This window comes from Vanellus vanellus (assembly GCF_965231255.1).
Source record: "Vanellus vanellus genome assembly, chromosome: 11".
Taxonomy (NCBI): domain Eukaryota; kingdom Metazoa; phylum Chordata; class Aves; order Charadriiformes; family Charadriidae; genus Vanellus; species Vanellus vanellus.
The window spans coordinates 21,109,619-21,133,343 of NC_138916.1; the positions used below are offsets into that span (position 1 = coordinate 21,109,619).

At 41.6% G+C, this 23,725-nt stretch overlaps 1 protein-coding gene across 1 annotated transcript in view; it reads right to left on the minus strand.

The window, feature by feature from the left end:
* Nucleotides 1-23,725, minus strand: part of ADAMTS17 (ADAM metallopeptidase with thrombospondin type 1 motif 17) — a gene marked incomplete at its 5' end in the record, with an annotated part of 193,977 nt that overhangs the window by 14,582 nt on the left and 155,670 nt on the right. Inside the window, 3 exons of the mRNA XM_082488798.1 lie at nt 5,062-5,214; nt 9,617-9,821; nt 22,734-22,869. Coding sequence (XP_082344924.1) covers nt 5,062-5,214; nt 9,617-9,821; nt 22,734-22,869 — 494 coding nt within the window. The remainder of the gene's footprint in view (nt 1-5,061; nt 5,215-9,616; nt 9,822-22,733; nt 22,870-23,725) is intronic.

Genomic DNA, 23,725 nt, shown 5'->3' on the forward strand with positions numbered 1-23,725 from the left:
AATTCTGTCTTCCTTGATATAATACCAGTTAAAAGGAGAATAGTCAAAAAAATGAAACTGGGAACCCTGAACTGTGCTATTGGCTTGAAATACAGTACTTCAGTCACAGGGCAGAAATAGAGCATGTCGAGGCATATAAGATAGTGAAACAGTTAAGTAAAACTGGAAATTAAGAAAGATCCATAAAAATCCTGTGCAGAATTGCTGCTGCTATATAATCGTGCCTCTTCAGTTATACCCTAGAAGAGTCCAAAAGCCAACCGGAGAAAAGGAACTCAAAAAACACAGCCCTGGCGTGTACATTTGCACCTGAGTGCTTTCCCCGCTCCATTATTACTAGAGCAGAAAGGGGAGAGCTGAGGACACGGGGGGAACCTTGGGAAGCTGAAAAGCAGTCCCTAGTGCTGTTCACCACCATGCACAACTGATCTTTGTCACCACCATAGGTAGCCAATACATCAAGCCTGCACCTCCCTGCAGCTGGCCTGCAGCACACCCCCACGTAATTTGGGATATATGTTTTCAAGAGTGCGAGTCAGGGCAGACCCCAATGGAAAGCCAGAGTCCCGCGGCTGATCCCTTCAAGCGCAGCCTTGAGCAGGCGAACGGTACAGACCCAGGCTGCGTGTCCTGCTAACTCTCCCGGCGAGCCACATCCATAAAGACACATTCTGCTCACTAGCTGCCCGCATTCTTCACAGGAGCGTAATCCTTGACATAAAGTTTGTCAGCAAAATCCAATTCATCACGAAAGAATGAACTACTGTCTTGCTAAAGCATCAGGAGGCGCATTGTCAGCAGCCTAGCAGTCTGCAGCAAGTGTTGGGAAACCGAGCAACCGATCTTTGTTCTTTTGACTAGCACAGCTACAACAAAAATGTAAAAACGTTTCCAGTGCTAGAACATTTAACAGCTCAGATTTCAAACAAGGAGGAACTATTTCAAAGCACAAAGAGCGTATGAGATGTTTGTTTCTTTAACTGAATGCAAACTGGATGTGGAATTTCCTTTTGGAAGAAACGACTGAATGGGAAATGGCTTGGATTCCCATTTGTATATTGCATCATATAGAAAAAGGGATGATATAATGAATTGCAATCCTGAAGAATCCAGGCAACAATAAAATATGATTTCAGGTTCACACACCTTCAGTGGGTCTCTCGCTGTGCAATCTGTCTTCCTACGAGGTTCGAAGACTCTTGGGCCAGGAACAGCTTAGTTATCTAACTCCTAACACCAATGCTGCATTTGTGTTAAATGCTAAAAATAATAATGACACCCCTTTAAGATAAGGGGTTTAAAAGAGAAGTTGTGGTAGTGCAGAGAAGTTGCAAGTTTAATAGCAGTGGTAACAGCGGTTACACATGGTTACCAGTAACAGAACAATACTCTGTCTTTAGAATTACAGTACAAACTCTGTTAATCTCAAGCATTGGACTAACAAAGGTAATTTCAAAGACATTTAAAAGAACTTTACAGACCTGGCCCTATGTGTTTGCAAAGTGAACTAGATATATCGGTTCCTCATGCAACACTTGAAATTGGCTGTTAATCCATTGGGAATACACAAATATGACAGCCAAGACTGCTTGCTAGATCTGCTCAATTAGCTCCAAATGCTTTCCACAGCTACAAAATGCAGTAAGGAGCATCTGCAATTAAACCTGACAGAAAATGGAGCAAAATTCCTGTTCTTCAGAGCGTGGACAGGCAATGGCAGCAGAGCGGTTACGCAGGCCAGTGGATGAGGTTTTGGCTGGCAGGTGCAGGTTAAATCACAGCCCGGCCATGCCTCCAGACCTCACCTCTTCTACACAGAAGCGGGTCCAGGGTCTGAGAACATAAAACCACAACTGGTCTGGCATAGATTTGGAGCTTTTACTGCTTCCCATTCTTGCACCTTCTGAATGCAACAGGATCCAAGATCCTATATAGGATAACCATGTCCACTGCTGTCAGATGCAAGGTGAGTTATTTATATAGGGCTGGGAGCTCTTCAGGGATGTGATCCGTCTTCTCATGCCCAGAGTCCACATATTCTATAAATACTACTACTAAGAATATAAACATAAGTCTGCCATTACCACCCAAACAGCCTGTTCAACGTACAAGCTGTATCTGAATTTGACTTTTTAAATGAGGTTTAGCATCTTTCTTAGCTGACTTCCTGGTATCTTCAAACGGTCTTGGTTTGGGAAACTAAGGATTGGAGGCCAAGCCACCATGGAAGCTGTTTGCCCATAAACCATCAAGCCCCTTATTTTAATCTGTGATAGTTACTACTGTTAGTTAGATCTCACTTCCCTGACGATTCTTAACAATGAGTAACAAATGTGCAATGCGTTAATTACAAAAAGTTGTTCCTTGTTCTGAAATCAATTTGTATTAATAGAAAAAGTTTCCATCTTAGTCAGCATAAAGCTCTCTCACAGTGATTTTTACAGCACCGGCAACAAATGTTTTACAATGGAATTTTACCATGGAAGTATGAATTTTAAAGAGTTCACTATAATCTAACTGCTGCAGACTTTGTGTTTCTGCTTACAGGAGGAACTGTTTAAAGCCGGACAACACCAAAGACGAGTTGCTGATAGCTGTAAAGGCTCTCCATCTAAGTCCAAGCCCTGCATTAAAGCTTCTGGATCCTCATGATGAAAATCCTTCACTCAGGATTTGCGAAGAATTGAATTCCACACCAAACATTTCAGCTATCTGGGTTTCTGGGACAATATACTTTCTTTGAAGAACTGTATCTACCCATACCTTTTTTCTAGCAATCCAGTGGTGACTTTTTTTTACCACTCTACTCAGAGAATAAGAATCTAATTGTGTGATCTAAGTGTCCGGTCAGAATTAACCAATATGTCTAGAATTTTAAATGCTCGTTATAAACCAAATCTAAGTCCAAGCACATCCTGCTGGACTCACACAGGGTGAAATTCCTGGGAAGCAGAGAGCTGGCACAAGCTCTCTGCAGACAGAAGCAGGCCACATATGCAGCGCATAAGCTTTTGTGCCCTTCTGCACAGGGAGGATCCTGATCCTGAGTTAAGAATGGCAAATAACAAGTGATTTTGCGCTGATCCTGTCCTGCTTACATGCAGACACTGAATCCATCAACAACACTATTTATTGTGGCCAATGTATGATTGCAGCCTTTCTAGCAGAGAGCCAACATCTTTATCAGATTGGAACCATTCACACGATACTGAACTTTCAATCCACGTAATCAGAGAATACACAATTATTTCATACTCCTCCCTATAAAGAGAATCCGGGTCAATTTGCATGCCAAAATGTTTTAAAATTCCACAAATAAATAAATAATGTTATTTCACCTGTTAACACACGGGAACTGTTTGTTTTGGCCAGCTTGCATGGACTCTGTGTGCCAGGTTATGAATAAAATAATGTTCAATACTCTAAACATTCTGTGATACAATTTCCTGGCTCAGCTTAAATACAGACCTTTTGTATGTGGCAGGTTCTTAATGCATTCCCCAGCACTGACACCATTAAATTCATATATCTATGACAGAGTATATCTATAAATATTTGTAATTCCTAATCACAATGTAAAAAAAATGCAATCACAGATAAGCCGATTTGCCCATTATGGGCCTCTATTTTGCTGGATTTTGCTTGCTGGAGTTTGGTTTTTTGGAAAGCAAAATGCAACTACTGTATCCCGGTGGTTTCTGCACATGCCGTACATTCCAGAACACAAAGTAGGCTTTCTGTTTAAAGAACAGTACAGTTACAAAGATAAGATAAACCCAAACTGGAATATAATATTCCTGGGAAATTTTACTTCTTTACGCAAACATGAAGTCAGTAATGTAAAGGACGCTTTATGAACAATACTGGCAAAGGCTGAGTTTCTCACACTGCCAGGCCTCCTTCCCAAGCAAAACTACCTGTTACTTTAAGATCAGAATGCAAATACAGAGCAGACTCTGCTCTGGTTTAATCCACTGCACTCGGGAATTAATTCCACTGATGTCACTGGAGAAATGAAGTTCAGACAGGCCTAAGCGAAGGTAAAATCCAGCCTGGAGGAAGGGACTGATGGTTTTGGCTCTGCCTTTAAATTCATGGTTTTCTTTCATTTCAGGTGGTTGGAATAAGTCTAGGACTGGACTATGCTGTGTAGGTCTCAGATTAGCATGAAATTCAGCTGCACAGCTCTAGTCTCCCATCTGTGGTAATGAAATAGAGTACTGTCAGACTCTGCGTGCAGGACCTACACAAGGCAGAGGAACGGAATTCAGCTGCGAGTGCTCTCAATTACCCTCTGTTTCTGCGTGAGTCTGCTAGGGCTTCCCCATGCTTCCCCCCTGGTAGTGTTCAGTTTAACAGCAGTTCTCCCAAACCTTCAGATTTATCACCTGTGGGATAAGAAGACTAAGGTCCAGCTCACTCATCAGCTCCACATTGACGCATTGAGGGAGATAAAACTCTTACCACAGCCCCCTTGTGAGATTTCCCTTTTTCTCAGGTTCCTAACTCAAAGTGCAAATTTTTAACACATATTTACACTCAAGGAAACCAATCTTCTGCTGTTTTCTTTTTAGCTTGCCAAGGCTGGGCATGGGACACCTCCTTAGTTCCCTGCACTCCTGGGAGATGCTGCTAATGAATTCTTTTCTGTAGAATTCAATCTGCTAGCCAGAACTTTTCAGAGTTTGGCTTTTGAAATATGGAAAGCAGTTTCAGCATCGTTTATAAAGTAGCTTTTTCACAACAAGAGTCCACCCGTGGTGGGAATCTTGTGTAGGTTTCGCCTCTGGATGGTTAAGATGCCAATTAATACTCATTTCTATCCTGTTTGGAATACACTTCTCTAGAACTTGCTGGGTCATAGCTGTACGCCTGTGTTGCAATGTTTGGGCTATAAACAGCATAAGGGGAGTTTAAATCCTAGCAAGACTCCAATCAAAACCAATTAAACCCTTCCTTTCCAAATATTTAAACTGCAAATTAACACAAACAGCACACGGAAGCAGAGCACTGAACATCTTTGCACTTAGAAAGAAAATACCAGGCAGTGTTCACTGTTACCTTAGACCAATCGCCTGTTTTCCATTCGTAACAGCCTGTGTGATCCTCACACTCTTCCTCATCTCTTGGCCTGGTGGCCGCATCACATTTTCCTTGAGAATTTGTGCACGTCACTGTTCTTTTCTGAATCCCCTTGCCACAGTCTGCTGAGCACTGCAAAACAACACGTATTTGTTTTCTATTACATGATGCCTGGAAATTATAACTTTTGGTAACAAAGCTAAAAGGAAAAGCTGGTTTTCTGAACGCAGAGGAAGACTGATAATCCTAAAATTGTCTCCCAATAATTTAAGCCCCTTTCAATCTTAAAAGACTAATTTGAAAAGCATGGTATCTGCTTGTGAAATATTTTACTTACAAAAAATGGCAATTCTGAAAATCAACTTTCTTTGAGAAATAACAGCTGGTGATACAGATGAAAAATTGGTGTTACAGGTGAAAAAAACACTAAATCTTTTAAGAGCTCGTCATTCATACGAAAAATGACACACTGAGATTTACAACACAGAACTGCCACATCCCTTGATGTATCGTGGGAGTAAAATGGTGGCGATAAATGCATTTTAAAATCACAGTAGCGTGAGACCACTGTTACAAACACATTTCTGCAGCACGGTTTGTACATACCATGGCAAAGTCACGGTTCTCACACATGTTCTCATGTGAGACACATGCATGACCCTCACTCTTTGTTTTGCCATATCCTCATCACTATGTTAATTCCAAAGAACTTCAAATGTACAAAGGAGATAGCTCAGGAGAGGCACTATTCAGTGAGCCACAGTGATGTGATCAGCTTCCAACCATGGCCAGCAAGCCAGCCACAGACATCAGCGGGGATGAAACATAGACTTCTCAGCACCGAAAGTATGAGCAGGAACTGTTTGAAGTCCTCTGAGGAAGCAGCAGGCTACTAGAGCTGCTAGAATCCGTTGCCGAAGGAAAACTTGATTCCAACATTCGGGCATTCTTAACAAATGTTCACATGTGTGAGCACAAATTGTCCGCAAATGTTTTTGTGCGTGGGCACTATGAAGGTAGCTTCGAAAGAGCAGGGATATCTGGTCACCCATTTGTTATCTCTGCCAATGGCTGGCTGGAAATTTGCTTTTACTGGAGAATTCATCTTGATTTCATTGACTGTACTAGGTGGGAAAAGGACCGTGGCGTGAACTGAAACAGAATTTCTGTTTTAAATAACCAGTTCAGTAAAAGAGTAACAGATCTGCTGATGCTGTCACAGCCATCTAAGTGCCTGCCACTACACAACAGCACAGCTAGTCTCTCTGCTTTTCATTTCCATGCCACTGCAGTGGTTAAGAGTGAGAAATTTTCTTGAAGAGCCACTGGGGACAGGTGGGTGGAAAAATGATATATGTACCAACTGAGATAAAAACCAACCTCCTCTAGCATGTCAAGTTCTCCCCTTCAGGGGATCAGCGTGCAAAAGACAGTTGATTTGACACTGAATAAATAGTGAAGATATGAGATATTCTGTGAGGTCTTTTGAACATATTCCAAGAAGCTTCTCCATCCAGGGGGTCTATGCTGGAAACAAGCGTCAGCTTGATATAAATTACATCAAATGGACAAATCTCAGCATGCCTGTCTAACTGTCTTAAAAACACAATCCAGGCAGTTCTGACCTGCTGGCCTTGTTAAGGACATGAATGACAAGCGTTTATGAGCTGGCAAGCAAACAGACATGCCTTTAAATACTTCAGAGCACTACAAAGTGACTTCTTGAAAATCTGGGAAACCTTCCACTTAATTTACTATGTGCTGCTCACGGCGTGACCCCCTTACGGATGTAACATCTTTGTAACAAGCACAATTGTATAGTTCTGCTAGATACGGGGATGAATTCTTCCAGGCTTTGCAGAATTCCAGAAACTGCTTTGCTGGACTCCTCAGAGCACAAGACTTGCCAGAGATCCCAGGCTGGAGCTCCTTAAATGGTACCTAAAAGCCATGAATTTGCCCCAAGTTCAATAGACTTTCCCAAATTATATATCATTTTCCTCAGTCCTCAGGGTGGACTCCTCAGGGTTGCACTTGTTCATCTCAGACTACAAAGCACACTATATAAAATCTTTCAAATGGTCCAATTTACTTAAAGTAAATCAAACTGAAGTGGGAGTATTTTTCACAGTAGGAGAAATCTCTAGGTGGGTTTTACAAGCAAGTCTGGGAAAAACACCAACTGTTTGTTCTTCCCACAAGCTTTTAAGTCATTCACAGATTAATACTGCATATACTTTCCTAGACAAAACAGCATTTGCAAAAGTTTTCCAACAGATCTTTGGTGGTCACATATAAATCATCCTCTTTAAGAGCTTTTTTCTTTCCTCAAGTCTTCTGTTTTCATGAAGAATTTCTTAACATACAGATTTTACAGAGATTCCACAACAAAGCAGTCTACTAAATAATATGCGCAGTCCCTGGGTGTCCAGCTGAGATCATTAGGTCTTATTTTATTAACAAATTACTTAGTCAAATCCCACAAGGTTTTGTAAAGGAGTAACACAGCTTTGCAGTTAAGACACAGCTCCTTTATTTGAAGGAAATCCATATTTTTTCCTCCTCTAGTTCCCTAACAGTGGAAACATTCACCTTTTTCTGACAGTCTCTATTTTTGTCATTAAAAATGGGTTGAGCAGTACTTTGTTCAAAACAGTCTCAAGTGTTTGGCAATTAAAGGGGAACTTATTTTTTTCCACAACGAAGACTGTATTGGAATTTGCTTTGAAAACACACATTTTTGATTGGGGACCAGACATCAATGTCATCAGCTGTTTTTTGTTGTATAACCAAAAAGTTCAAAAACATACATGAGAAAATTGATTAATAAAATGATACCACTACTGTGATATTTACTCCACAACATCAGATTAAAATGTTAAGTATTAAAGTGATTACCACTGAAGAAAGTCCTGGTTATGAGAAGTGTTCAAACTGGCAGAGCATCAAATGTGTCCTGGAGTCAACTGTGCTACATAACAGCAGAAATGTGCCAGAAAAAGCATGAATTTAAAATCATGAGTGGGCAATTACAGACATGACAAAAGGTAAATAAATTTCTCAAAGGAAAAGTAAACCAGTTATTGAAAAAATATTATGGATTTGCAAATGAGTTACGTGGTCACAAATATGGAAAATTTCCATTTTGGAAAAAATCTTCTGTAACTTGACTTACTCCATTTCATAAAAAGGAGAGAGAAGTACCTGGGATTGTTAACAAAAGACCCCATGTAAAATTTCCCCATGTAAAATAGATAGGAACTGCACCACAAGAAGAGTCTCAGCCATAAAGAGTTCAGCCGGTTCAGCTATAAGAAATAAAGAGGGCATCATCTGAAAGGGCAGATCATCATCCCCTATAACAAACAAAAGACCTATCAGACAGCTTATTAAAACTTTGGTGTGTTTCTCCACATCTTTTGAAATAAAAGAACTCGGAAAGAAAACAAATGCAGTACTGAAGGGATACAGTGTCCTACTGAAAGGAAACACTTCTCACTTAACTATCATCTCACTTGCCAGACAAAGATTTCCTGTTCAAAAGGTGGACAATGGAATCACATTGTGTTTGTTAAGAGACACTGTGCCTCAGTGCAAGATCCTTTGTATCCTGAGCTTCTCTGACTTTTAAGCACATTGCTAACAACAATATTTTGCAAAAGCTCTTTGACAATGTTTTAAACAGGAGCTCACTGTTTCAAAATAGAGATGAATAACAAGGAAAGATCCTTCCTACAGAAATGACTGTCGCTGGACAGTCCCATAACACAGCCAGTCTGGAATGAGACTTATAGAGCTGTAAGCGCTGCACCAAGAGTGAAAAGATCATTATTCAGATGAGCCTAGCAGATACAGTATCAAAACTAACATGGACATCCTATTAGGACTGTTAATCACAAGGTACAGGCAGAGTTGCCCTGCATTAGCTGAGTCCTGGTTGTGAACTGCCGGCATACTCCCAGTTCACTCTGTTGCTAAACAAAACGCAGGCTGTCTAGACCACACATCACTTATATCTGAAATGCATTTATAATATCTGAGAATAACTTCTTTACTCTCTGCAACTACATGGAGATCGCTTTTTATACAAAGTATAACCAGCTTTTCCATATTCCTGGAATTACACAAAAGATGGCTGGACAAGACCCAAAGATCGTACTTTCTCTGTAACATGCAGATGCTTGATAAATCTGGTATTTGTTTCATAGTGTATTTCAATGGAGCCAGAAGCCCTGGTGGGTTACTACACGTCTGGCCTCAGGTCACTGAAATGTTTTTCCTTGCTGGTCGGAGTTTTCAGATGGAAAGATATAGTTACTATAGCATGATATCTAAAACCCGCCTTAATAACTCATTTGGTATGGAAAACAAACCTCAGTTTCAAACTGATCTTCTCAACAAATGACAGTCCTACCCAGTGGCACTGAGTATGCTGACCGTGACAACATGCTTAATTTTAAGCATTTAGCTGGATCAGGGCCAGTGTATCCAGGGCTATGTACAGTCTGGCTCCTTCGTTGAATAAAGTTCCTACCTTTGACCACTCTGATGCTTCCCAGATAGAAAGGCAGTCCCGTCCTTCACAGCTTTGTACTGTTGTTGGTTTGTTGCCAAGGCAGTAGAGGTCTCTTGTGTTAACGTAGGTACCATTTTGCAACTGATAAACACAAGTCACTTCCCGGTGCTGGACACCTTTCTCACAAGTAGCAGAGCAGGGACTCCAATGGCCAGTCACCCACCTGGGAAGGAGGTAGAGAAGGAATGTTAAAAAACTGGTGGGATAAAACATTAAGCTTCACTTAAAAACAGTGAGAAATGGGCAGCTCTTCCTAGATTTGTGAGTTCTTTGAGTTCCTAGATTTGTGAGTTCTTTGTTGCCATCACACCGAGATCCCCCGATCACCTTCAGGAGTGCGCAAAGCAGAAAAGTGTCAGTATGCAAGTGAATACTCCTGTCTCCATGCTAGACAGAAACAGAAACTTTGCGCAGCTCCCTTTAACTCCCAGTCTCTACAATGTGGCTGCATTTTTCCCGCAAACACAGACTTGTCTGCAGACCATCCTATCTGACAAATACTGTTGCCTTTGAGAGGTACCCAGGGAAACCCCTGCTGCATCTGCATGGACATCTTCACTGTGCAGTGGAGCTGTGCAGAGAACCTGTACTTACTACATACAAACTGGGATGGTGCTATGGCCAGACACCTAGCTCAACATGGCTTTCCCACATCCAGAACCAGAATCAGCTTCTCTAGCCCTACATTATATGACCTCAAAGCATACAAATCCTCTACATTCCAGACTATTAGAATGAAAAGACATCTCCAGCCTCACTTCTAGTTCACCCTCTCACAGCCGGTGGTGAGATTTCACTTTTCAGAGCTGGATTTTCCAGGATGTTTAATTGGAAACTCATCTGTTTGAAGTTCACTAGGGGCCTCAAAAATGGAGAATAACTGGACATGTTCATTCTTAGAAAATCTGAATTGCATTTAACTGCCAAGGCTCAAGTACTTAAAAAAGACAAGATTTTCCCTATAGAAAGGATCCTGCAATGTTGTTTCAAAGCTGCCGTAGCTCACAAGGATGTGCCATAACCCAGTCTGGATGTGGTCAGGGGGTATTTCCCTATACCCGTCGTTCCTCTGACCCCTTGGGATTCATTTACTTTGTAAGCACATTTCACTTGCCATTTCCTTCCCCTTTGATCAAAGAGTGCTGGGAACAAACACGTGGCCTTTGTTGTTGTTGTTTGCTTTGCTATGTCTTTAAAGGCTCTTTGGAAACCACCCAACACAACGTTGTGAGGTGTTCGGGTTCCTCGAAAGTAAGGAATGCACTGCTGCTGTGAGCAGTCTCCAGCTGTGGACATGCAAGGGAAATGAGGCAACCTCACCCCGCTGTCTTCCAGCTCAGTGTAAGGCCAACTGAAAGGCTCCTACTGACTCCAGCAAGTGCTGGAAGCACCACTGTGGTTAGAGCTGGGCTACAGTACAGTGAATAAAATGTCTAAGAAGAATCTGATTTAGGAGGTATGCAAGGAGGGACAATTTTTGTCCTAAAGACAAGTTGCATCGATCTTCACGCTTCCTGCAATCTGTCAGTGAGGAACATGTTCCCTGTAATTACAGGCATTCCTGGATGGAGCGAAAGACTGAAACAATAACCGTGTAGGCGCTGTGCACCGGAAGGCTATCAAGCCTTTCTCAACAGGTAATTGACCTTTTAGCCTGTTATTCAGGACTATCATCTAGATTAGTATCCTTATACCATGAATCTTTTACTTGTCACCCAATCCTGGGTTATGGTAAGCAGCTCAAATAAGTCTTCTCAAAAGCAAGCCTGTGCAGAAATACTACTTCATTTTGCTGAAGGCTCCCATGGTCCAGGCAGAGCACTATACACACCAACTTACTAACCACATTTCTTCTGACGTTGCCACGTAACTTCTCCTAAACAAGTCAAACAACTGTTCCCCATCTTCCCATTCCTGAACGGGGAAAAATTAATTCAGCACTAATTTGCAGTAACATCTTCACTTGGTGCAATTGTCATGAATCCATTTGCCAAATGCTATGACTGATGACCTGGTGTGACAGCGCTGATGACGGCGTTGACAGCGAAGGCAGAAGCCAGTTGGTTTGAGTAGGACGGGATTGGGCAGGCCGGCCACCTGTCTTTTGTGGAACAGGGCCCCGCTCAAACGTTTCTGTGCAGCATTAAAGCAGTTGACACATCTGCGAATTTCCGTTGGCTAAAACAGCTGGCAAGACACCAAACGTGTTTCTCTAGACAGTAGTTTTGGTGCATCTCTGTGGCTGAGTGCTTGGTATTTTGCTTATGGAATGGGAAAATGCCAGCTGGGTAATCAAATACTGCGACTGAAAGGCTGACAAAAATAGCCTTGAAGTGCAGAAATCAGTGTTGATGAAAATTAATAGCTGGGCTCCCTTGATATCAGCTGGGCGCTGCCCTGTCAGAGCAAATGTGGAGCGAGTTATCTATCTGGGTGAAGGAATTGCTCAACAAAGGCACGGAGGGGGAAGGAGTGACTTTGCTTTATGAGCTGAATCTGAGTCACAAGGCCGGGAACGCTTTCTGCACAGGCTCCACTGAACTAATATTCACTTCAGCACTGTACTCTCACTGTGATCTACAGCTACTGGCAAAAGAAAAAGGGAAAGGGACTGAAAGCAAAGGAGAAAGATAAAAATACATTCTTGGCAGAGGCTGTCTGTGAGCTTGCATTTAGGATGGGCAGCACGCAGCATGCCAACTATTTCCAAGATGCCTTAAGAAGTAAGGTTTGACTTTCCTTTCAGGAAGGAAAAATCTTTTTATTTTTTTGGGGTTGCTCTTGTGGAGGGGAGAAATCACCTCGCTTCTACCCTGTTTGGTGGTTTCCAGTTAGTGCCACTCTAGCATAGATATGACAGAGTGGAAAACTGGCACAGAAAAAAAATAAACATTGTCATCATGAGAAGAATGCTTGCACAGGGCATGAGCCAAAACCCAGGGAATCAATATAAAGCTGTGCCTGTGGTGAAAATGTAATCTCCTGCTTTTTTGTCAGAGTGGCATCTGTATGACCAGCTTCAGCTACCGATCCACTACATCCATCCCTGATCCAAGCCCGACGATTACAAATAAGGTGAGGTTATACTGTAAAGGATCTCTGAAACTTCACAGCCCACTCTGTCCTGCTTTTGACAACTGCTGCTGTTGGAATCAAAATACTTAGAAATTAAAGGCTATTAGGAAAAAGGGGGTTTAGTTTCATATCTGAGAGACAAGTGACAAATTATATGTTTGAATAATAATAATATCAGTAAAGTAGGATATTTTCAAAGGCGTCTAGGAGATAATCACTTTGACCACAAAACTTCATCCTCTCAGTGAAGTCTCTGCTTGGTTCAATGACTCATAAAAATGATCCGGCAAACAAGTAAATGTGAGTCCTACATGCAGTGCTGGCAGTGCCCCTATCTTGCCCCACAGTTCTCCTGTAGCCCCCTTCCTAGGCAGCTGTAAGACGCAGAATCTGCAGCTATATTTCAACAACATAACCCACAACCCAAGTGGGAAGACAAGGGATTTATGGATAAAGTGATCAAACATGAAAATTCCTGCCAGTTTCATATTTGGTAAAGTAATGTGCAGCAAGGTATTATATTAGCATAATGACTATCTGCAAGTAATGCACACACGGGGAAGAAAAACGTGATGTACAAATAGTATCACATTATGGTTACTGTTAAATTACACTACAGACAGATTTTCCTCTCTACACTGTCATCACACCTGGATGTGTTTAAGAATGAGACTTACTTAATTTTTTTTAAAACAGTAAGCATTTTTCTTATGACAATGTAAAAAATAATCCAGTGTTCTAACTTAAAAACCCAAGCTAGCTCTGTATTGTTAACTAAGCCAATTAACTGTTGTACACTAAGCCCTGTGTATATCATATAGAGCATTTGGCTTCCAGTTACATTTTAAGCCTGTAAACTGATCTTAGGGATTGCTTGACACCACAGTTCTTTTCAGTTTGGTCTTTCCCTCCCAGGTTATAACCTATCTTCTGTTGGACCACGTGAGTGCTCTAGCTGGAGTCCCTGGAGAGCCTCTCATTTTTCCAACAAGTACTGATTTATGTGACAAACACACTCATCTTTCTCACAACCACAGGGATGGCTTTATCCATGGTATTATTTTTTGTAATCTTACCTCTATAGAAGATTCAAGAGCTGGATGACCCCTGCTAGTAGTTAGATTTAGGAAGAAAGTGATGAGCTTTTAAGCACAGATTTTTTAACCCAGTCAGTGGCTGTCTTTCTAGCTAAAATATGCCCAGAAGGGTGTATTTTTCTATAGCCTCAAAAAGCTGGGATGGGCAGCACATGCAATCCGAGAGGCCTGTTTTAAATCTTTGTCTTCTGAGTCTTGCTCAACCTCTGACCTCTCAGTATCTCTGCTGAGGAATTGGGAGTTCTTCTAATCTGCTTTGGCAACACTCATCTGGCAGGCCCCTGGAGCAAACTTGAAATATCTTTTGGAGGTTCAGTTCATCATTTGATCTTTCTATCATCTGGATTAGTCATTAACCTTGAATTATCCACTCTACCTACTTGCCTGAGACTCCTGCATTTTCTAGGAAAAAAATTGTCCACAGCACTATGTACATAAACCCAGGGGACATGAATGCCTGCAAATGAAGACTTGTAGCTAAGGATTTGGGAAAAAATGCTATGAAGATAAAATGGGTCAAGGCTGAAGGATGGGGTGGAGGAGTGCAATCAAAAGACATGAGGTAATTTTTCAGAGATTTGTAGCCTCTTATAACACAAAGCCATTACGTGTTCTAGGGTAAATATTGCAGTTCATTAAATTTCACCTGGTTATTTCTGCCTCAAGCCCTCAAGAAGACCAGTGTCTGCAGGTTGGTTCTGTTCCACTCACTAAACATCCATGACATATTTGCACACGCACTCGCTATCTACAGGGATTGTGTTACTTTTGTTCCCTCCCCAGTGCCACAGTAAAATTAGTTTCCCCATTTTCACAATAATAGCTTGGATGTGACCAAAGACCCATTTGTAATAACACAACTTTTTCTGGTTTTATTAAACCTGTTTTTTTAGAACTGGCTCCTAACTACAACTAGTTAAGAGCCTGTACTACTGCTGAATGAAGTATCAGAGGCAATTTGCTACTAACCAAGAAACAGCTACTCTGAAAAAGCATTTGTGACAGAAACTAATCTAAGGCAGTATAACCTGAGGGTTCTATTTCTAATAGATTTTATTGCATACCTTTTGGTTTAACATACATTGTCGCACTAATGTACCGGTGAGGATAACTCCATGTCTACTTAGCACTGGTTGTCTTTGGCACCAGTTTGTGATGCGAAATCATGTCAAAGTTGCTCTTAGTTTTCTGAGGCACCTGAGTGAAACTGTGGCTCTACTGAGGTTAGGAAACTCAGACCAACTTGCAGCGGGGCCAGGATTTCACACTGGATGATTTTAGCAAGAACTGGAAAAGATTTCTGAGAATCAGTCACATGGAATTGACAGATATTTTTTGCTTAGAGCTATCAAACTAAGTTCATGCTTGAATATGTAGAAGCAAGAAACACTGTTGACAAATGGACTCGTGATTTCCATGAAATACGCACACTCTGCTATTGTATCTTTCTCTCCCTACACACTTCTGAAACTCTCCACCATATCTCTGCCATACTGGGGTCAAAATAATCAGGTGAATCTTGACTTTTTGGAACAGGTTGTGCCACACCCAGTCACTAGAAGGTGGGGGTTTTTTTGGAAAAAAGTACAAGGAATCTAGTAGAATAATACAGCTGCTGATGTCGAAAGTAGGACTCCAAGACTAACATTCCTGTCTGATTGCCTTTATAAACAGTGCTCAGTAATTTTCCAGTACAGTAGTCATTCTGCTAACAGACTTGCCAACTTTCTCTCACACAGGTTTCTTTTTCTCTTTAGTGATTATCATTTTGACAGCTTTATTTTTTTTAATTTCCCACCAATTATAAGATCAACCATAGGACACTGTTTTATGATATACATGCACCTTGGGAAGTTTTTTTAAATGGATAACTTTGTATTCTCCCTCCTCCCTTCCCCAAATTGAGCAGATCACTCAATCTTGGAGAACTCGGTGTGGTGCTGGTGTGAGTAGGTGTCCTTCTTGCTGGAAGCTGCTTCACTACACGAAACAACAGATATCCGCACTCTCAGAGCCATTTTGCAGCAAGTCACCCCTACCCATGGCCAGTGTATCTTTGATGGGGCAACTGGTGTCCAGCTCCATTCCTTGCCTTTTAAGGAAGGCAGTGTGTTTTCCTCAGTTCACGCCCCAGGATGCAAACGCTGTGAAGAGCATTAGAGCAGGCAGCAGTAGGAGTGAATTTCACAATTAAATATTTTGCTAGATTATCCTGTTAATCCTTCTATGTGGGTAAAGACTGCGCTTGGCCTGAAGAACCTCAAACCAAAGAAACACAGATCATTTAACATTTTAAAACAAGGAAATGTTCAACCATAAGGTTGTCGAGTCAAACATGATAATGGGAAAAACTGTGACGTAAGCCGGCCTGGGGGATTACACCAAAGCTAAGAAACCTGTGTCATGACTCCATGTGAAAACTAAGCCAAATTAACTTCTGCTCTAGCAAGTCATCTTGAATTATTTGATGTAAATGCATTTAGCAGTAGCCAATAAGCCCTCCTCATTCTACTCTCTGCCTGTTCCCAAGACTTCTCTTACTTATCTTCCAGAATTGCTTCATTGAGTTGAGTTGCTGGATTTGATTGAAAATACCATTTTGTCTTTCAGTAGCGAATTAACGACTGACTGCCTGTTGCCGTACTTGCTGAACTGCCTATAACCTGGAATGTGTGCGATTTTGTCTCCTTCTAGTGGATGGTGATAACCAGATGCGCCCACAGCAGCACATCAGCTAGCCACTCAAAAGGTGTCCAGAAGAGTCGCAGGCTTTCCAGTCTACAGCATTTGGCTTCTACTCCTGCAAGACCTGCCAGAGACCTGCTGCAGCTGCCCACCGCCGGCAGCCCAGGATGGTTTCCCTGAAGAGCAGCCACCAGGGCGCAGCATTGCCCGCTCGCTCAGCCGCCTGCAGCCACCGTGTCTTGCACAGTGTCCAGCACAGTCCTGGCAAATTCATTAAGCTCAAACTGATTCTAGAGATCCCGACTTCAGTTTTGGGAAGTACTTCAAAATGAGCTCTTACGTGGTGCCTCCTTGGATCAGAGGGTGCTAACATTACTATTTATGCCAGATTTCCAGGCTAAAATGATTTGAAACTCTCCCCATGGCTGTTCCTTCTTTTCTTTTTTTTTCATGTAACCAAATTCAAAACACACCAAAGGAGATGTTTCTTAGCACAAGGCACAGATAAGGTTTTGAACTCGTTGCCATTGGACCTTATGGATGATAAACATTTGTACATGTTCCAAAAGAGTCTGACTGCATTAATGGAGGAACATACCCATTTGGAACCATTAAATGTCTAGCTCAGTCCCTTCAGTTAACAGACACTCCCAATACGTCCCTCCAGTTTAGTATAATTTCCATACAGCCCTGCAAGTAATTTGCTAACATTCTTAAGGAGTTTTCCATCATACTGCTCCCCCTCAAATTCTACTCTTTGCAAGAGTTTCACCTCACAAAATAAATTCAAAACTGTTCTGCTCCCCATCTACCTGTGATGATAACACAAATAAACATGGCACAAACAGACCAGAATCAGGGAGACAGACCGATTTCTGTATTCTTGGACTGTTCAACAGAGCACTGTCACAGGTATATGGTGGAGTCTAAAGGGAGAGGTGGACTCTCAGCCAGCAAGGGTCATACAGATAAGCAGCAGGAGCTTAAATCAGACCAGGAATCAAAGCAAAGGGCACTATCAACCATCACACACTGAGGCACCATGCTCTGAGTGGTCACTAGCCTTTTGGGCAGGTCTGCGAGGTGCTGAGCCAGTTGGGACCTTGGCTGACTCTTATAACTAACTGGCTTCATTTTTTTCCCCAGCGGGCATCACTGTGGTGATGCGTGAGCCCTTGGAGAGCACGGCGTTGGATTCCAGTCCGCGGATGGAAAAGTGAAAGGGAATAGAAGAAAGAAAGACAGAAAGAAGAGATCCACGTAGCCACAGACCTGACCTCAGGAGTGTGCCAGTTTTTAGAGCAGATTTGGAGAGAAACAATAATCAAGGACATAGTGGTAAATGGATGCGACATAGGTTTCCTCCAGGCAAAACTCATCAGCCGTATTTCTTTGATTAAAATAACTGCTTTTCCAGACAAAGGAAATGTGGTAGATTTAATCTATTTACTCATTAGTAAAGAGCTCCTTTTGCTGCACTGGAAATAAATATGTATGTTGGAGAAACTGGTGATATGCTGTGAAACATAGATATCAATGCGTAAATTGCATGGTAGGCGAGAGCTGGCCACAGTGTAGTGCTGTAAAGGAGTATCGGGTATGAAAGGAATTTAGATTAGCCACTAGTGGACTTTCTGAAAGATCTGTCTTGCATTTGATCTAATTTAATATGTTTATTAATGACCTTGGCACAAAAAGAAAAAAACTGCTGAAAAATTGGGGAAAATTCTGACAATACAAAGTCTAAAAGCATTCTCAATGCAACGGAGGAATAGGATGTCTTACAGGAAGAACTGGATAATCTTGAGTACTGCAATAACAGAGATAGGATGAAAATTAATAGCATACAGTGCAAGGTTGGGTGCTTAGGGACTAATAACAAGCATTTCTGCGTTCAAGTAGGATTCATATGTTGAAACAAATGAGGAGGAAAACATCTAGCGTGACTGTAAGCCACAAATATGATGCAGTCATGAAAAAACAAAGCATGTATCAGGAGAGTTACTGTCAATGAAGACAGAAGAGTACGAATGCAACTGTGTAAATGCTAGATTGGACTGAGACTGGGTTTCTACATACAATTCTGGTCACCTATGCACTCAAATTATTAATTTAAATAACGTAAATTAGAGGACCAGTAGAGAAGACAACCAAGGGAATGAAGAATTGATGCACTGTCTCTGATCCAATAAGAAGTTAAAGAAAAGTAATGGATTTAGCCCAGCAAAATGACAGAAGGAGGACATACACCAGTTTGCTATATCTTTTGGCACTCAGCCCAAGGCAAAGAGCTAGGGAGGGAAATACCATATAAGCAAAGGAACAGACCTGATGCAAGGACAAATGGCTGAAACATGACAATGAATAATTAAGGCTGGAAATAAAAGATCCTGACCCACATGAACAGCAAGGTCACAGAGGAGCCTTCCAGTGAGGGATGGAGACTGTGGAGCAAAATCAGAAAGGAGTCTATGACATGCTGCTGGCAGTAGCAGAAAACTAACCCTTGGATTCAGGAGATAACTTTCAAGTCCTAAACAGTGAAAATAAGGGCTCAGGTCTCCTATGGTTTTCTGTAGATGAAAGCAGGGATTTCTGGCTTTTATGCTGCTGTTAAGCATGTGTGTAGGAACACCGCATATTCAGCAGGTCCTTGAAAGAACTCAACCTCTATTAAAATATATTACAGCAAATACGAGGAAAATTAACAGTGTTTGCATACAGGCCATTTCAAGTCTAACAGTTGGGAAATGTCATGTGTTTTTGGTTCTCTTCCTGCATTAGAGGGGAGCAGTTTCATATTCATAGACCCAACCATGCATGTTGAAGTGTGTGGCCACTGGCCGACCTATGTTTTCAGTAATAACAGCTGATGTGATCTGTGATTTCTGAGTCTTGTGCCAACATGAGTGCTGGGTTTGCCTATATATTTGGGTTGGTGTTCAGTGTGCTGGAAACAACCCATACGCACCGCATGCAAGAATCCAGATTCCATCTGGTTACAGCAGGGTTTTGTAAAAAATATCTAAAGAGCTAGGCAAAGGATTAGAATAAAGAGGTGCTAATAGGGTGCAGTTGGGACAGGAAAGGAAGCTGTAAAGAATTTAATGGAAAAAGAGGGTCAAGGAACATAAAAAATAAAATAGGAAGAAAAAGAAGCATTTTTTTAAAAGGTGAAAGAGTAACAATAATAAAGAATGAAAGATTCTTTTATTTTTGCCAGTTTCAACAAAACCCTTAAGAAAATTCTCTTCTCTGACGTTTAATTTTAAAACATGTCAGTGTATCCAATCCTTTTTTCAATCCTGCTTTGTTTTTTTCAGACGCTGGGTTGCAGTTGCAGAGCTCTAATCTTCTCCTTGGCCTCATGAAAATACTGTCCCCTGCCCCACGTTATTTGGCTCTCCCAAGAGGTGGCTGAAGTTCAAAGGGATATATAATTTGCAAAGCACTTTGGGATTGTGCTGGAAGAAAGACACTGTTATTAATAACATACCCTTTTTTTTTCTCCAAATCACTTTATATATATAACGTAGGTTATTATTCTTTTATTTTTATTACAATCTCAACAGCAATAGCCTCCTCTTCTTCCTCCATTTATACAATGTGATCTCACCCCAACCCAAAGAATTTGCAATCCAGCTATTACACAGATTGAGAGAGGAAGCAAAGGGACAGTGAACTGAAGTCACAACACATCCAAAAGAGAAACAGAGACTGGGTGTCCTATGACCCAGTCCTGTGCTGGCCATAAGACCCTTCCCTAGCGATAAATTCCCTGTAAGGTGATTCTTTTAAATTTTGAGTAGAAGTGTAAATGTAGATCAAAACACACAAAACAGAGCCGGTTTACTACAGAAAGGAAAGCATTGTTCTTTCTTCTACACTCAGGTAAAGGGCTTAGGTCTGAGTGGAAATGGGAAAGGACCTTATTGTAACAAGATGCTACAATAATTTTACTTGAAAGCCTAAAACAAATTCAGGGCTCATAAAAAAGCATTGAGATGGTGAAAGAGAATGGTTTCTTTAAGATGTTCTTGGTCAGAGAATATGCTAAGCATGCATTTCTAATATCTGGGTGGGCAAACACAAGTGGAAATTTAAATTCTACAGAGGCACAGAGAATGTGCTTCTGAAAATATTTCCAGTCAAAAGCATGTTAAGTGTGAAAGTGTGGTCTACACGGAGGGAGTGAGAGAGTGTGGTCTATCAGATCATCAGCAAGGATTTTGTGGCCTTTCCGGGTACTAAGCACATTTGGTGTTTGCTGTCATTGCTCTGACAGAAAGTGGACCAATGAGAGCGTCACTGTCCCAGTGCTAATTGCTCCTGGGGACAACTGTGCTAAATTGTGGCTATACATTGCCTGGTAATTCCATACAGAAGAAGAGATACCTTTGAATAACATTAAGGGCTGGACCTGGATCCACAAAAGAATACAATCTGGATATAGGAAGACAGTATTCTTTTCTCAGAAGGTTCATGTAATTTAACCTAACCCACCGTCACTGCCCTGGACAGGCAGCAATGTCATGATGAAAGCGTGCAACAAAGAGAAGACTTCACCAAGGGCTCAGGGTCACGGAGATCCCATTGAGAAACAGCATTGTGGGTCTTATGACTCTAATAGAGCTGATGGCCAAGACCTCCCTTTGTTGCTCTCAGCTAGTAAACGTGGATGCTGCCTACTTCCTCCAGAGCTTTGTAAATTGCTTTTCTTCATCTCTACCACCTGGAACTCCTCCATATACCTGCCTGGGATCACTCCAGTCTCCTCCCAATGGCTTCACAAAAGGTATAGAAGAAATATTTCATGCCAGGGCAGAAACACAAGCAGATGCTCCTTATTTCTGTCTTTCTGAGAGAATGACATGCATCCCAACCTCACTGAATTTAGGAAACTTCCTCATGGAAATGACAGTTGTTTCCTTGAAGTCATTGGGAGTTGCCTCTCCTTACACACCTAGAAGCACATGGGGTATCTCATTATACCTTTCTGTACCACTGAAAGCAGTATGGCCACGATATTGTACTGCAGCAATAACAGGCAGTGCAGACAGAAAATGAAACAGCCTAGCCTTATTGATGGATTACCTGACGCTGGATTTCCCTGCTTCAGGGCACTTTAATCAGAGTGCAGGTCTAATTAGAAGGAAGCGTGTTGTTTCTCATTTTCCCTACTGTTTCTGCTAGCAGGATTAGCTTGGTAGGTATGTTTCCCTGGCTTGTCTGATTATACAAGATGCAACAGCTAGCAGGTTGTTTTGAATATGCTTTTTTAGATATAGTTGAGCTTTATCCTAAATTGATGTTACGTTCTAATACTACCAAAAGTGGAGTGTCTACATTACTCCACGATGCAAAACATCACTACAGAGTGAAAGTGAACTTTTTTTGTTCACAGCAAAATTAATTTGCCTTCCTGTGTTTTGTCATTTTGGCCAGAAACACCTTTTTTTTTTTTTACACAACGCTGATCAAAATTAATTCAGCTAAAAGTGCTTGCCAAATTAAAGAGAAAGCTTTTTATTGTTTTTAGAACTTATTACTATTAGATCTCTAATTACTCCTACTGATGCAGAAAAGCACCCTTACTGAGGAAAGCATCTAAAATGTGTTTCTAGACTTCAGCAAGATTCAGGTGTGTTTCCAAAACTATACAGGTGTTGCTAGACACTGTACAAAGTTCACATAAAGAAGAGACACGTCTCGCCTGGAGACTCCCAGTCTGAACTGGGAGATACAGATCAGGCATGCAACGCTGCAGGTCAGCTGTAGTAGCTTAAAGGTTGTGGATTGTTTGCAAGGCTTTTTGTAGCACTGTTTGACAATTAAGCAGACCCCACTCTGTGCTGATTTGAATTAAAAAAAAAAAAAAGGTTAGATATGCAGTCACTATGCTCTTCTCTGGCTTTATACTTCAAGTTGCTTCGTCACCCAGGAGGCAGACAAGGGGAAAAAAACACCATCCCCAAACAATGCATGAAGGCAGCTTGCATGGAATCTGGCCTTACTGGTCACAAATTAAATGGACTCTGAGGTAATGAAAATCTGACCTGCTCAACAAAAGGAAATGAATATTACAGCTGGTTACTATGGCTAACAATGTGTTCGAATACTTACAGACATTTTCACCATGTTCACCAGACAGAGGCTTTGGAAATGGGCAATTTGTGAGGGAAAAGGATATTGGGTTTTATTATTTTTTAACTCCTTACCGTGACTGGCAGGGGTGTGTGTTACATTTCCTGACCTGGGGCTCAGGGCGATTTGCTCGTTGGCAGTCACTATCATTCACCAGTGTCATGGTCTTGTTAATAATCCGAGTACAGGACACAATGGTTTTCCGTTCACCTACAACGCAAAAAAAAACAACCAACTCTGGAAAAGGAAACCAGTGGCTAAGAACAAAACCGTGCCAACTTGTTAACCAAAACTCAAAAGCTAGAAGCTCCCTACTATCTCCACCAGATGTAATCTACACAGACCTACCACCTCTGCAAGCAATCTCATTTCCCACTTCTGTCTTACCTTCGTACCGTTCTGTTTTTTTATCAGAAAAGCTATAAATCTTTCCCCAATAACTGTGAAATTGACTGCTCCACAGGAACAACACGCTGGGATTTCTCTTTCTAGTGTTTAGTGGGAAAACAATCTTGACAACAATTTGCTTTCATTTCTGGTTCCTCCTCCACTTGTAGCTGTGCCCTGTAATCAGCTAGGACAGATGCTTCAGCTATGTAAGCTGAAGCCACGCAACTGTCCACCCCTCAGTGACTGATAATGCCAGGACAGCTGCCTCTTGCTGCTCCCCATTCAGAAAGAGTCAGGTTGAAAAGGAGTGACCAGGGTTCAAGAGTGGTACACTGGGCTTGTTTGTATTTCACAAAGAGGTGAAATTAAGCCACCAAAATAAATTATTTCTCATCTTCTGGTCCTCCAGATACACTACTTTAGAAACCCTGCCGGCAGGAGACATCTCAGGAGAAGTCAGGACTTCTCACATAAACTGTCTGTGCATCAGGAGTTGCACTGAGACGCAGCAGTGTGGCTCTCAGGGTTCAGCCTTCCACTGTGTGACATCAGGAAAGCTGTGCCACAGGGTGGCTTCACGACTGGATGTGACAAGGAAAATGCCATCCCTGCACCATACAACTCTGCCTTACTGCTGATTATTCTGGTTTCTCAGATCCTCTTAACCCTGACTCTG